This window comes from Erythrolamprus reginae, chromosome Z (genome assembly GCF_031021105.1).
Source record: "Erythrolamprus reginae isolate rEryReg1 chromosome Z, rEryReg1.hap1, whole genome shotgun sequence".
Classification (NCBI taxonomy): Eukaryota; Metazoa; Chordata; class Lepidosauria; order Squamata; family Dipsadidae; genus Erythrolamprus; species Erythrolamprus reginae.
Genome location: NC_091963.1, coordinates 11923154 through 11939268, shown reverse-complemented (window position 1 = coordinate 11939268; position 16115 = coordinate 11923154). Strand labels below are relative to the sequence as shown.

At 38.6% G+C, this 16115-nt stretch overlaps 1 protein-coding gene across 1 annotated transcript in view; it reads right to left on the bottom strand.

The window, feature by feature from the left end:
* Nucleotides 1-366: 366 nt before the first annotated feature.
* The window catches only part of LOC139153314 (putative deoxyribonuclease TATDN2), a 46337-nt gene continuing 30588 nt past the window's right edge, over nt 367-16115 (bottom strand). Inside the window, exons 2-3 of the mRNA XM_070727065.1 lie at nt 1458-3030; nt 367-1307 (exon numbers count right to left, since the gene is read on the bottom strand). Coding sequence (XP_070583166.1) covers nt 367-1307; nt 1458-3030 — 2514 coding nt within the window. The remainder of the gene's footprint in view (nt 1308-1457; nt 3031-16115) is intronic.

The window sequence follows — 16115 nt, the reverse complement described above, 5'->3', positions numbered from 1 at the left end:
ATAGGAATAGGTAATGTTTTTACTGCAACATTCAAGTATGTGTAGTTCAGAAGAAATACTTAGATTTAGTCTGACAGTTTTAAGAGCACTGTTTTCTTTCTTGAAAAATTAAAACATTGACAAGGATTAGCAACTAAACATAAAGCTACTAAAACTGAAATTAAAACCAAGGCACTTTAAACAGCAGGAACAAGTAACAGAATTGGTGGAATTTAAAAAAAAAACCCTTAAATTTAAAAAAAAATAAAGAAAGGGTTTTCAGGATTAGTAGAAGCCCAAATCTAAAATTACAAATTAAATTTAAAGGTATCTAATCATTTTACCGAAGGGTTTCATCTTTTAGTGCTCCCCCTTCTTTTGACCTTCTTACAAGTCATATATTTTGTTGGTGTTTTGCCTTAGAACAGCTAGCATGGCAGGTAACGACACTTCTTTGAGGCGGGCAATCTCTTTCACTGTGTGCAGAGCTAATCCAGGATGTGAAAACTGGCTTACACTTTTTGGCATCTGCCGAGGAAGGAAATAAGGTGCATCTGTTTCTACCACTATTCTGTTTAATGGGATTTTTTGAACAGCCTCTCTAACCTCAATTGCTGATGGGTAAGACAGCAATGCTGTGAACCCAACAGTTAGATTTGGAAAATAATCTAAGAGTGGCTCAATGACACTATAGTGGCCATTGAAACAATGCCTGTGTATTTTATAGTCTTTTGGTACACATTTTTTCATGATTTCTAACAGATCACCATCAGCATCTCTGCAGTGAATGAGTAGGGGCTTCCTTAAAGAAACAGCTAGATTCAGTTGCCTCTCAAAAACCTCATGCTGTTTTGGAATTTCTGTATGGCACTTGTAAGAGTAATCCAGTCCTATTTCACCAAAGGCAATAGATTTGGGATGTCTCATTGCCTGCAACAGATTTCTTTCATAAAAATGTGTGTAATAAAAAGCAAAGTGGGGGTGGCAGCCAAATGCCCCCCAAACCATATCTTCCTTTAATAAATCTTCCCATAAGTTGTTTTTTAGAGTACGAGGGTTACAAAAGTCAGCTATGCAGCCCTGAAATTCTTCAGGAAAGGTGCTGCTGTATTTGTTCCTAAATTCAGAAAAAGTTCCTCTGAAAGATGTTTTTGAATACAACATGTCCAAATGGCAGTGTGTGTCAATAAAGCCACTTTCTAAATATTTGGGCAACTTCATAGGAAAATCCTGGTCCACACAATTGTTAGTGAAAGAATCTGACTTCCATGATGAAGAAAAGATAGGAACAAATGCTCCTCTTTCTATATTTTGGGGTCTTTTTTCCCCTTTATAGTCCTGTAAAGCAGTGTTTCCCAACCTTGGCAACTTGAAGATATTTGGACTTCAACTCCCAGAATTCCCCAGCCAGAGAATGCTGGCTGGGGAATTCTGGGAGTTGAAGTCCAGATATCTTCAAGTTGCCAAGGTTGGGAAACACTGCTGTAAAGAACCGTATGATGCCATATTCTCTTGTACACTTTCCACTGAAGTTTTTTTATCTTTTGCTGCATCTGTTGTTCTTTCTAAAGAAATGTCATAGAGATTATTGACATATGAAATGTTTCCAGTAGGTCTTGTAAAAGAATGTGCTGGCTTTGGGTTGCTTGTACAATGTTTTTTATAATCATTCATTTTGTGACTGTAAAAATTAAGAGGATACATCAAAAATTCTGTTGCTGACGCTGACATTTCCATAGTTCCTGAAACTCTGTGATTGGGGATGGAATTTTCTTGTGAAAAAGTAACCAATGGTTCTCCATCTTCCATATTGGACCTATTTTTAGATGAAAGTTCTTTCTTTTCCTCCATACACTTTCGATCTGGTCTTGAATCACCTGTAAACACTGGTTCTAGAGAGGATTCAGCAATAACTGTCTTCTGGAAGTTGACAAACCTTTCTGCAGAATCACTTTGTTCATTAGATAAAGTGGAGGGAATCCATTTGTCCTTTGCTGTGTTTTTTTGTTTTGCGCCAGAAGTAAAGCTTTCTACAAAAGGTTTCTGATTGTTGCTATTCTGTTTGGTCTCTTCATCTTCAGACTTTGAATCTCCATAGGCCAATGTCCAATAGGCTTCCGATTTCCAATATTGTTTTTTCCTTTGGCTAACAAAAGTATTCCAGTCAGAGGTTTTACTTAGCTGTTCCGGAGAGACTTGGGTATTTTTTTGTTCTCCAATTTGTGAAAAGCTGTTTTTAAATTTGTGTTTTGGTTGGTAATTTTCTTTCCAAAATGTTTTATTCTGTTGAATATCTGTTTTCTCTTTCACGGGAACATGTGAGTCATTTGATCCTTGATAAAGTTCATTTCCATATCTTGATCCTGTAGGAACATATTTGGAAGTAAGCATTGTCTTAGAAAGTTCTCTCATGCTATACTTAGCTGCCTTAATGTTGGAAATCTCTGGAGGTTCCAATTCATATTCAGGTCTTGATAGTTTATAAATTTGTTTGGAACCAAGCATTGGTATGGAATCTTCTTCAGCGCTGTCTCCAGAACTTTTTGTAACAGCTTTCTTATTGTTGGGATCCTGTTGGATATTTTTTTTATCCATTGATCTTGATCCTTCCACGCCTGGACTTGACATTACAGGTACACTTCTTGGATTGCCCCCCAACCAACATAGTGCTTTATCGTCTTGCTTGACAGAAATGTTATGTTCCTGTGGTGCAGTTTCCAAACAAAGTGACTTTTTTCCAATTCCTCGCCCTCTACCTTTTGAAAACTCTTCCAAGTCGTTAACTGGTCCAGGCTCCTCTTTTCCAGTAGAGCTTCCTTTATGAACTGCATTTGTAGATGAAGTTTTTCTTTGGGCTTGCAATGATCCCCCAAATACACCCAGCAGAGCTTTAAGATATATTATTCGAGAGCCTTCATCTTGATTTTGTCTTTTTATTCTTCTCTGGGCACATTCAGGCGACTTTTGTTTTAAGGCGCTTTCAGGGGATGGGGGTTTATTTGCTTCTGCTTCTCTACCATCATCTCGCTTAATCTTCAGTTTCTCACGTGGCTGAGAGGAAGATGTCATTTAAAAAAATAGATTTATCCAAAGCGGCTGCGTGGGTGCGTGGGTGGGGGCTTTATAAGAGCTTGGCTTTCCTTAGCCCTACTGCTAATGTATCATCTTACTTCGACTTCATCAATCGCTGGCAGCGAATAAAGTTCGGGAAAACTACTTCCACGGGTAGAAGACTTTCTGATTTTGAGGAGTCTTCCTAAACGCAGCCGCCCTGCTGTCCACCAGAATACAACGCGGAAAAAGCTGGCAGGTACGGGAGGCTTGCAGAATTTCGCAGGGAACTTACAGCGAAGCTGCGCACTCGGTTTTGCATCTCCTGCTTGGCTGCGTCGAAGTTATATTTTCTTCACCCAGACGTTGGATGCGGTCTGGGTCACCGTTGCTTCGTCCCAGCTGCCCCTTTGACGGCTCGACCCGCTGTATCTTCTTCCGATACCTTACCGCTCCCTTTACGTCGCGTGCCTTGTCCACATCCCGCTGTCGCGCCTATAGAGCGCCGGGAGGGAGGCTGTAGCCAGATGGTTCTGCCCAATGTTTTTTTTGCGAGGGAAGCCCGATCCTCTTACCAGAAAAATAGCCGCAATAGCCACGTGTGTCCTAAGGCAATAGAAGACCAACAGAGAGCGACTCTCAATTAGTGTTAAAGTAAAACTGTGGTGCCTGCTTAGCATCCTCCAGCTTTGTAGCTGTGGTGGCTTTGAACAGGTGACAACATTTGTGAAAGTGTCTTCAGCACACTGTCAAAAGTTCCAACAACCGTCCTGGTTCGGGCTAAGAACTCTCTTACTCCCCATTTCATTCCTCACAATGGGAAACCCAATACTAGTTTAGATGGAGGAATTCATTAACTTTGATAAATGAAAATATATATAGAAGTGTTAAGCAATTACAGAAACAATTACAACTACAAGGTATCAAATGTAACCTCTGTTCACACCACTTCAGCTTGATGCTTTTTCTATCTGTTCTCTGCAAAGGACTAGAAATAATTCTTTTCTTGCCAGGAGGTATTGTTTCCACCTGTTCTTTGGTTTGGTAGCAATCCTATATGGTCAATCTATACTAAAAAGTTGTTTCTTTTAATGTTCACAACTGCTAAATCTCTGTATATAAAAAGAATTAATTTTGGAAAGGAAGAAATAAGAGGGAACTTACATATGAATTCCAGGTTTAAAAAGAAAGACAATTAAAACAATTGCATGTCATTTATTTAAGTAAAATAACATGTGAAAAGAATCCCAGGAAAGGGGCTTTCATTGCATCCTGATAAATGTTTTTCAACTGTCCCTTTCTCTAGTTGTTTAGAGCAGTTTTTCCCAACCTTCGCCACTTGAAGATATCTGGATTTCAACTCCCAGAATTCCCCAGCCAGCATTCGCTGGCTGGGGAATTCTGGGAGTTGAAGTCCAAATATCTTCAAGTGACCAAGGTTGGGAAACACTGGTTTAGAGTACTGCCATTTCTGTGATGTAGAGTAGAGAGATAGTGATATCTAAGAAAATTTATATGGCCACCCAACTATTTCTCAGTTCCAGACAGCTTGCAAAGAGAAAAATCCAATATAACATCATCATCATCATCATCAACAACAACAACAAAAGTTAAAATCAGTGTCTCAAGAGAATTGATTGTTGCTTTAGATCAGTGTTTTCCAACCTTGGCCACTTGAAGATATCTGGACTTCAACTCCCAGAATTCCCCAGCCAGCATTTGCTGGCTGGGGAATTCTGGGAGTTGAAGTTCAGATATCTTCAAGTGGCCAAGGTTGGAAAACACTGCTTTAAATAATCAAATAAAATCCTCTGGTCATTATTATTATTTTTTATTATTATTTATTAGATTTGTATGCCGCCCTCTCCGTAGACTAATAAAGTATAAACAGCTCATCTGGCCATGACTCCTGTCTGGATACCAATAAGGGTGACATCTAGTGTGAAACAAAGAAGCTTCTGCTGGAAAGGGTTGCTAAGAAACAATGTCTGATCTTCCCAGCTATGTGGCAGTTTATCAAATATGGCTGATAAAGCCATCAGAGTCACTTTCCATAAGACGGGTGGCCGTATGAATTTGAATGAATGAATGAATGAATGAATGAATGAATGAATGAAAAAGCAGTGTGGTTAAATATGTTGGATTTGGAATGATTCTAGGACCCAGATTCCTAGTCCACCTCCAGTTCATTGGGTGGGCAGGGGAACTAATCACACTCTCAGCCAAACTTATTTTGCAAGTGGTTGAGGGTAGAAGTAGAGTAGAGAGAACTGCATCAATAAAGGAAAATATATCTAACTCAGGGCTGCACCATGGAGTCCTTGGTACTGAATGACCTTAACTTTATTCACAGATGTTTCATTACTCCACTAGGTAACATCATAAGTGGATAATACTGCATAATGCTGCTGATGTTATTGTTGATGATGGGTAATGAAACATCTGCAACCATGTATATGTAATGATATATGGGAATGATTTAAGGAGACCAGGGGAATGGTCTCTGTTACAAAAGGCAAATGGTCAGCTAAGAGGCAGTTTAGCCCAAAAGGAATGTGGGTGTACCATATCTCAGAACAGCCCCCACTTTTAGTTTTTTGGTCTCTAAAAGCAATATAGAAGAAACCTTATAATGAAGTAGAATTAGGTCATCTGGCAATGTGTTTCCCTTCTGAACTGCTTCATAAGGCTGAGAGCCTATCAACTTATTCTCTTGAATAAAAGGAAGGTTATAAATCTAATAAACCAACAAGCACATTTTGCCACAAGCAAGGCAATTGTTAAGTAACTTGGCTTGATTTTAGGACTTTTCCTGCCATTATTAAGCAAATTACTGAAGTTGTTAAAGTGAATCTTGTGGCCATTATGAGAACCTGGCTTCCGCAGTTCTCTTTGCTTGTCAGAAGCCGGCTGGGAATGTTGCAAATGGTGATCATAAGACCCCTGGATACGGCAACCATTGTAAATACATGCCCATTGTCAAGCACCCAAATTTTGATCACCCTGACTATAGGGATATTATAATGGTCATAAACGCATTAATCCATTGTAAATCACTTTTTTCCAGTGCCATTGTATCTTCAAATAGTTGTTATTTGAATGGTTGTAAGTTGAGGACAACGTGTAGTCAGCGGTGGGCTACCAGCTGGAACTCTAAATTGCGCTCACCGCCGCGGCTCTTAAGTTCTTGCAGGACCAGCGCGATTTTAATGCTGCACCTGTGGAGGAAGCATAAACGCGCACGGAGCCGCAGGTACACCTGTGTTTCAGCGAGGTTTTTTTGCAGCAGCAAAATCGCACTGGTCCCACAAGCACTTATGAGCCGCCGCCACAAGCACAATTGAGCGTTCTGGCTTGTAGCCCACCACTGGTAGGAGTGTTCATTTTGGGTTGTCCAGTATTATCAATATGGAGATTTCCCTAGGTATATTTGGCAGTAGGAGCATTATTTTTTTTAAATTCTAATCTAATTTAAAATCTTCCCATGACTATTTCCTGTCAGTTGAGAAGCTCATAAAAAGCCCATTTCAATTGTTTGCCAGAACTGAATTCAAACAAAATATTAAATTATGAGATTATAATTCACCATCTTTAAAAACTGAAAACACTCCTCATTAATACATATTTAGGAAGTTCTCCTTTATATCGCAACATGAAGTAATATAATAACGCAGAAAAGAGAATGTTACTATTCCTCTCCCAGCTGTCTTTTCACTCTCTTGATATTTTTTTTTTAAAAAAAACCTTCTTTTTGTGACGGTTGGCTAATTGAAGATCAAAGGTGTTAACACTTGGTGACCTGGCTCTGTGCCAGCCAGATAATTATGGTCTGCCACTCTGAATCCCACTGTACTTTCATTATTAAGATCAATTGTTGTGTCCAAATAATTGGAATACCTTTCTATGTAAAGTCTTTTATTAACTTAGGTAAGTTTTTTCTGACATCTACTTTAGCCTTGTTACAAAATGTGTTTAGGTTTAGATTCATATATTCAAGAATAATCAAAAACACTTGATACCATGTTTGTGGGATTGTGCCAATTTCAGAAGCTAGCTGAGTGACAGCAAGATTGATCACCAATGTCAAAAAATCCACATAATGTCAAGGAGATTTGCCCATAGTACGCTCCTGTTAAAGAGACAGGTGTTAGAGAATTCAAAGTAGGATCCCATTAATTCCTACAAAAAGCCCCAGGGCTGATCCTTCTATATCCATTTCAGACAAGTGCCCTAGTAAGTGAATATTGCTTCAATAAGGCTCTGATCTGGACCTCCATTTTACATGTAGATGTTGGGAATCACAGAAATTTGCAATGATGAATTGGTATTACAGGAATCCAGTATAGAGAGTAATGCAGTGCAACAGAGACAACAATATGTGAAAATCTCTTTGATGTGTTCAAAGTATGCATTTATTGCTAGAAGATTAATTAAAGAGTCTTCTTAGTTATGTAAGATATATGTTGTAGAGGGCTTTTATGGCTCCATCATTTTTCATGTCTATATTAAAAACTACGCTAGCCATAAAATGTCCGAACAGTCCAGATGGGACCATAAGGCTGAAGCCCTACTCATTTTTGTGTGCACTTAAAACGGGGAAAGACTTTAGCAATGTAGTGCCAAGAACTGCCATCGTCACATTTTTAAATTTCCCATGGATGCATTATTTTAAACCCTCTTTAGTATCAATCTGTAATGATATGTGGGAATGACCATGGGGGGGAGGGGGCAGGGCAAAGAAACACAAACAAGGAAATGGTAAGATAGAAGGCTACTTACCTAGACTTCTCGAAAGAAATGTGGGCAGGGCACCTGTCTCAGAAATGATTGTCCCTAGCTTCTTGGGCTGTTAAAGGAACCGAGTAGATCATCTAGTCTAACCCCACCCACCCTAGCAGGATGGGGTTACACTATTTCTGACAGATGGTAATCCAGTCTCTTGAAAACTTCCAGTGGTGAAATTCCCACAACTTCTGAAGGTAAGCAGTTCCATTGGTTGATTGTTCTCACTGTCAGAAAACTTATCCTTATTACTAGGTCGAATCTCTCCTTGTTCAGTTCCCATCCATTATTCTTTGTCTGGCCTTTGACTGTTTTGGAAAATAGTTTGACCCCCCGTCCTCTATGTAGCAGCCCCTCAAACATTGGAACACAGCTACCATGTCTCCCCTGGTCCTTCTCTTCACTAGACTAGCCATGCCCAGTTCCTGTAACAGTTCTTCATATGTTTTAGCCTCCAGTCCCCTAATCATCTTTGTTGCTGCTCTCATTTTAGACTTGCAAGAGTGTAACCTTACAATAAAATAGAATCCGGTAATCTGACTTTGTTTTCTGTTTTATAAGCTGATACATTCTTCCTCTCCATACTGTAGGTTAAAATGATAAAAGGCAGTGCTATCGGATTTATGTTTTGCGGAGGCTTTTTGAAAGTGAGACTGAAATATAGCTCTGCATGAAATCAGATTGAGGGGCTAGGCTTCCAGGGTAGAAACAGTGTGGACAAGCACATATCCAGGGACTGGGGACAATGTTGCGGCAAATGTGACAGCTGGGCAATGTGCCCAAGTGAAAAGAGTTTCTTTCACAAAAATAAAGCTGCAAGGTCGCCCACTTCAGCCTTGTAGGGCAACCCCTCATAAGGAAACCCACGGTCCACTTTTCTAAAGCACATTTAGATAGATAAAATGTAAAGAACATTCAAAACCAGAGGTAGGATTCAGCTGGTTTGGACCATTTTGGGCAAACTGGTAGTTCTGACAAACGGTTGACACTGCCCCACCTCTCTCGTCCAAAGAGTCCCCACATGACCCATTTTGGATCCCAGGTAAGTGCAGGTGGCACTTAGATCCTGGGGGAAGTAGGAAACTGGCCTCCCAGAGGTTCATGGAGAGGGAAAACAGATCTGTTTCCTTTCTTCAGAGAGCCTCCTGAGTCTGGGCGGTGGGGTGGGGTGGAAAATGGGCCTCCCAGAAACCCATGGAGAGGGGAAATGGGCCTATTCCCTGTCTCCAGAGAGCCTCCAGGGCCTGGGAAGGCGGGAAACCCAAAAACGGTCCTATTGCTGGCTTTTGGAGCCCAGGGGGTTTGAAAACTGCCCCCCCCCCCACAGCTCATTTTTGCTCTGGAGGGGGAGGTTGTCTGCCACATCCCCTGGCCACGCCCACCATGGCCATGCCTATCCAGCCGGTTATTTTGGCAGAGAACTGGTTGTCAGTTTATTTGAATCCCATCACTGACCCAAACCCATCCAGATAAATGTACAGTGGTACCTCTGTTTATGAACTTAATTCGTTCCGTGACCAGGTTTTTAAGAAAAAAGTTTGTAAGAAGAAGCAATTTTTCCCATAGGAATCAATGTAAAAACAAATAATGTGTGTGATTGGGGAAACCACAGGGAGGGTGGAAGCCCTGTTTCCTCCCAGGAGATTCCTAGAGTGGTCCCATGGAGGCTTCTCCCTGCCTTTTCCAGTTACAGTTTAGGAGGCTCAGGTTTGTAACTGGAATAGGGTTCTTGAGAAGAGGCAAAAAAATCTTGAACACTCGGTTCTTATCTAGAAAAGTTCATAAGTAGAGGCGTTCTTAGGTAGAGGTACCACTGTACTTCCAACCTATGTGAATCATTAAAAAGTAAGGAAACCACTATAAATTAGACTGAGGAATACTTGTTCTGTTTTAAGCAAACTGAAATTATTTGTGTGGCATAACAAACCAGCCTGGTGGCTTTGGACCAGTCATTCTCTCTCAGCTCAACCCACCTCACAGGGTTGTTTGCAAAAATAATAAAGGTGGAATACAAATAAAATAATAAAAAGGGCAAAGATTTCCCTTGCTGATTCCAGGAGCAGTGTTCATCATCTCTGATTCACAGCCAAAGAGCCAATATTGTTCAAATATCTTTGTGGTCATGTGGCCAACCTGACTATATGTTGAGGTATTATTCCTATTTATCTACTTGCATTTATATCTCTAACTAACTTAGCATGTAGTAAACAGATCTGGTTCTGGAAGAAGTCAAAACTAGCTAGTAGTACCTGGAACCCAGAGATATGCACAGATCAATTAATTGATCAAGCTAGGGTCAACCTTTAGCAGCTATGTACTGTATAGAAGATTTTTCCTGGATGATCTACTGTATTTTAATGATTTTTCAAAGTGTTTCTATTTTTTTGTCCACTCCCTGTATTTCCAACTTGGTATTTTTTAGTGTTGTGCTCATCTCTGCTATATCAAGTGCTTCCATCTTTCTGCTGGTTATTCTCTTCACTTTTTTCCACTTTTCCAACTTTAAAGACTTTTTAAGACAGCTACATCTTATGTGCTGGGTCTAATGATAATTTAAGCCTGATACTTTTTGAGTCTGAGTTGATTTGTTTGATAATATGTTTGCTTTCTTGACTATCCATTATATTATTTCCAGTCTTCTCTAGCACCAAAGTTTAAAGAACATTTTTTCTATGGTGTTTCTTCATAGTCTATGTTTGGCTCCCCTTACAAAGAGAAAACATTACCTGAACAGTTCTGATCTTTGACACCTCCCAGTATATGAATGTTTTTTCAAGGCCTTCTTTGCTACCCTACCAAGTCATAGGTGTACAGTGTTCCCTCGATTTTCGCGGGGGTTACGTTCCAAGACCTCCCGCGAAAGTCGATTTTCCGCGAAGTAGCGGTGCGGAAGTAAAAACACCATTTTTGGCTATGGACAGCCAAAAACTACCCCCACGCACCCTTTTTCAAGGCAGCGCAAGGAGCTGGGCTTGAAATTAGGGCAGGGAGCGACGAAAGTGCGGAGGCCGGCAAAGATTGCTTTGAATGTCGGCTGCCCCCGCCCCCCCAGCGCCTCCGGCCCCCTCGCCGCTACCGCCCGCCTGCCTGATCCACCCCTCTCACCGGCTTTCTTGGGACACGGGTCCTCCTGCAGCAGCGCTGGCAGCTACGGGTTCTCATCCTCCTCATTCGGCCGGTAGCCGCTCTGAGCGCTTTGAGAATGCCCGCCACGCCCCTCTCGCAGTCCCTTAGCTGAGAGCGCTTTTGTCGCAGCTATCAGCAAGGGGGCTGCAGGAGAGGTGGGGGCAGGCATTCTCACAGAGAGGGAGAGAGAGAGGGAGAAAGAGAGAGAGAGCAAGAGGGGGGAGAGTGGAAGGTAGTGAGAGAGAGAAAAATTATAGAAAAAGGGAAAAAAAAGAGAAATGAGAAAATGATTGAAGCAGAGAATGACAGGAAAGAAAGAGAAAGAGAGAGAGAAGTGACTCTTGGTGATGACATATGACATCATCGGGTGGGAAAAACCGTGGTGTAGAAAAAAAAACCGCGGAGTATTTTTTAATTAATATTTTTTGAAAAACCGTGGTATAGCCGTTTCGCGAAGTTTGAACCCGCGAAAATCGAGGGATCACTGTATTTCTGGACTGCTGATTTTTTAATTTACTGTTGATATCCATGGGAGTGTCAAAGAAGTCAAAATGGTGGTTGCAAGCACAATTGAAGCTCTATCAATTCTTAATGTCTAACATGTATTTTTTTTAAAGTGAAGAATCTGGTTGTGTAGTTGAAATCATCTGTAGATTCCACTGCCTAGGCCCTAATTCCTGCTTGAGGTATCATAAGAAAAAAAGAACAAAACAGAAAAGAAAAGGAAACCAGACTGCCACTTATGAAGGGGATCCACAATAGCTACAAATTCCGCATATTATATTTTTAAAGAGCTTCTCAATGGGATCTAAAAGAAAGGTCTATTACCTTATTAGTCCATGCATATAAATAGCTTTTGTAAAGCTTTAATTCAGAGGTGGGGAACTATGGCCCTTTTATGACCTGTGGGCTTCAACTTCTAATATTCCTGGTTTCCCAGCCCTGTTTTAATTCATAAGACTGAGACTTAAATTGTAAAATTAAACACGTAAATTTGTTTTAATCTGCCTATTAATGATTCATATTTTGTCTATTTATTTATTTTATCTGCCTATCTAAAATATTGTGGTGGGTTTCTGACAGATCATGGGGTATGTGAAAATGAATATTCCCATGATATGGGCAAAATAGATCTATTGAAAGCTTATGCAATAATTCATGAGTATTTTTCTGGGGTCTTCTGAATCAGTTCTCCTTTCATGCAAATGGTTATTTCAAAGATAATCCTGAAGAAGTTATCTAATTAGTTTGCTCAGTTGAAATAATCCAATTTCTAACATTTTAAATCTTGAGGTTAATACATCCATCTAAAGTAGTTTTGGGAAATATGATGTGTTAAAAAAAGGTTATAGAAATTATCAAAATAGAACTAATTTTCAGACAGACAAATGTTTAATCTATGTAAGTCCAGAGCTTGTTTGAATGCATGATGATGATGATAACAACAGCAGCAAAAGCAACAACAACAATAACAACAGAATTGGAAGGGACCTTGGAGGTCTTCTAGTCCAACCCTACACCACTTCAGACAAATAGTTAGCCAACATCTTCTTAAAAACTTTCAGTATTGGAACATTCACAGCTTCTGGAGACAAGCTGTTCCACTGATTAATTGTTCTGTCAGGAAATTTCTCCTTAGTTCTAAGTTGCTTCTCTCCTTATTTAGTTTTCACTCATTGCTTCTCTTTCTACCTTCAGGTGCTTTGGAGAATAGCCTGACTCCCTCTTCTTTGTGACAGCCCCTGAGATATTGGAGCACTGCTATCATGTCTCCCCTAGTCCTTCTTTTCATTAAAAGTAATTTCATGGTTGTTTGGAACCTGGCCAGAGAATGTTGTCAGCTCCTGCCAAAATAGCATTTGATTTATTAAAATCTATTATAGTCACTGATGAATCAATTAAAACACATAACTGTAAAATAAATACTTATTGCACACTTGGTATAAAGAATAAATAACCTTTTGCTTACTGATTAAAAGTCATAACAAATGCACTAGTATATCAGACAAAGTGCTTTTCTTTCTTAAACGTAACATTAAAATAGCCTTCGTTAATAATATACATTAGGATGTATAAAAGCCCATAGGAACCCAGTCAGTGAACCTATGGGTCATGACCTTGGTTTTATGGGCTATTAAAAAGCCATCAAAACCTTCCTTGAAGTGGTTCACACGTCTTCCAGAATAATGTGTAATTAAAAGGACCTCTAAATTCATAACAGATTTTATATTTTCTAGATTTGAACCGTAACCTCCCCCCCCCCCATCAAAGTATAAACATTTGGATTCTTCTCTACTTTTGAAAAATAAAGTATTATTTGGAGGTTCTTTCCTTGAATAAGGATTATTAATTTGGATGCTGTTTTGATTTTCCAGCTGAGTAAAACAAAGAACATATTGGCAGCATGGTTGTAATTCTGCTTCTGGTCTTTTAAAAAAAGGGAGAAATGAAAATGATTTTTTGCAGATCTTTGGAATGTATAATATAAAGCATAAATTGTAATTGCATTTCATTTACTAAGTGCTGCATTACCTCATCCTTTAGTTTTAACAATGGATTTTCCATAAATCTTCATATGGTTAAACATGATAAAGTGCTCAACATATCATGGAACATGACAGTGCTTATTAGCCCTTGAGAAGTTATTGATTGCTTACCTTGATTAATCTTTTATGGGTCTCTGTAGTATTAATTCCACAGGAGGGTGTGTGAGGCAGGCGAGATGGAGTAACATTAAACTCCTTCATTCATACTTTCAGCTTTACTTACATGAAATTCTCTGACTGATGTCATTAGGCTAATTATAATATATTTTCTCTCTCTCCCCCTCTCTCTCTCCCCGCCTTCAGTTTATCAGTTGGTATCAGAATTTCTGAAGTTTATTTTTGGTTGAAACTATCAGATTAAAAACAAGTTTGATAAAGCAAAAAAGTGATTTTCTGGGATCAGAACTCATGTATATTTTTATTGTACTCTTCTGCTTTATAACAGTAGTATTTTTCCATTGCTATTTCTGCAAATTTATGAGTGATTAAAAATCTATCTGAACTATACTTTCTTATTTGGGATAGTTTAATGTACTAATTATTTTCTATTATTATTAATATCCCAAAATTCAAAATTTCAGATCACATTGCAAAGTATCCATGGCATGTTTATTGCGCTTCTTTTCAAAGTTTAAATTATTCTCACACAATACATTCTATAATAAAATTATTATTAGAAATATTATAAAATATTTTTTAAAGAACATCTTAAATTTCAGAACAGAGTTTTTGAGGCCATTTTCACATTTCTGAACAGTTGATACTATTTTTGGTGGAAACAAAGACAGCCCAATACATGACATCATCCTGCCTTCTCAAATTCCTGATCCATGAAGATACATCAGTATAGCTTTTCTGATTGCTTAATGCTGGGCCATGACAGACTATTACGAAGAGTCTTGTTGGACCATCTGTTAGAGGAACAGCCTAGAATATATTCCTGTTTGCTAACAATAACATAAAAATGATCTTTGCCACAATATAACAAGCTAGAATAAATAGAAAAACCAGATCGGTTGACCCATCAGCCAATGAAACAGAAATTACATACGAAAGGTATTTTATGTGTGCACAAATCTATATGTCTATATCTATAACTTGTAAATTATATGCAAAAAAGAAAAAAAGAACTTTTCTTTCTTAACTATACAGGAGTCTATACAGCGTACATAAGTGCACTGATGTGCCTATCGTCCCCTGTCCAATTGTCTTTCCTTATCTCATATATCATATATTTTCTCTCCTTTCCTTCTACTTCTCTTCTTTCTTACTTTCAATCTTTATATATATTACTTAATGTCTATTCTCTTTCATATGTATTGTATATTGGACAAAGAATAAAATAAAATAAATAAAAATAATCTTAATTCCAGTATTGTACTGTATAAAGCTACAAATAATCTAATAAGGAGGAACCAGACAGTTTCTATAATGATTTAGATCAGGGGTGTCAAACTTGTGGTCCACGGGCTGGATGTGTCATGTGCTGGCCACACCCACCCTTGTTTTAGCAAAGCAGGGGGAAGGTCGTGATATGTCACATGATAACAATGTGATGATGCGAGTTTGACACCCCTGATCTAGATGAATGATCTGATAGATGCTTATGATTATGGTTAAAAGGAGTTTGATAGAATTTAAAATCCCATGTTGTCTTTCAAACTTTCAAATCTGTCTATTCCTAATAGAATATGTCTTGAGCAAACCATGGAAATGTTCCAAGATATAGCCTACTTGCCAAAACTCTGTCATTTATTTAGTTATTTATTAATGCAGTTTAACTGCTGCCTCAGTCTTCATGGAATCTTTAAATCCAGAATCTTATTGGTAACCAAGCCATTATTGTTATTATTAAGATTTGTTGTATAGTAAAGACGACAAAGCAAAAAATAATTAAAATCGCTTAATATAAACCAAAATAAAGATATGTATAATAAAAAATCGGACCAAAATCAATACAATCCCTGTCTGAGTTCAATCCACTTGATAATTACTAGAAACCTACTAATATTACAACCTATGATTACGTTTCACTAACAAAAACAACAAACATAGTCAAACTAAGCCGTCACAATCCAAATGCCTGCTTGCTTGCAGGTACTACTTCTCCTCTCTCTCTTCTCTCTTTCTTCTCCCTTTCTTTCTCCCTTCTTTCCCTTTCTACCCCTTTTCTTTTCACGTTATTGTTGGATTATCAATTATTACAGCTATAAGATTATCCAAATAAGAATACTGAATATGAAATATTTACATATAGACAAATACTTGGAATGTGTATACAACAATATATATAAGCTGTGATATAACAACACTGTTTACCCCATCCTCCTCCCACTTCTCTTTTTTGTACTCCCATCCCCTTTCCCCCCTGTTTTACTTCTTTTTGTATAAACCAATAAAGTATATTTTTAAAAAAAAGATTTGTTGTATAGTCAGCCAGATGTTTAGACTGACTTTGGGATTTTTATCCATCTATTGAGTCCTTCCTAATGACCTGGAATAGGCAAATGATATTGCTTCATGGTATTACAGGTATTATCACAAGTAAAGCTGTCTTTTACAATTGACTGGTAGGATTGTGTCAGCTCTGTTTGGGGAGGGGAGGCTATTTTGGGATGTGAGGCCAAAATG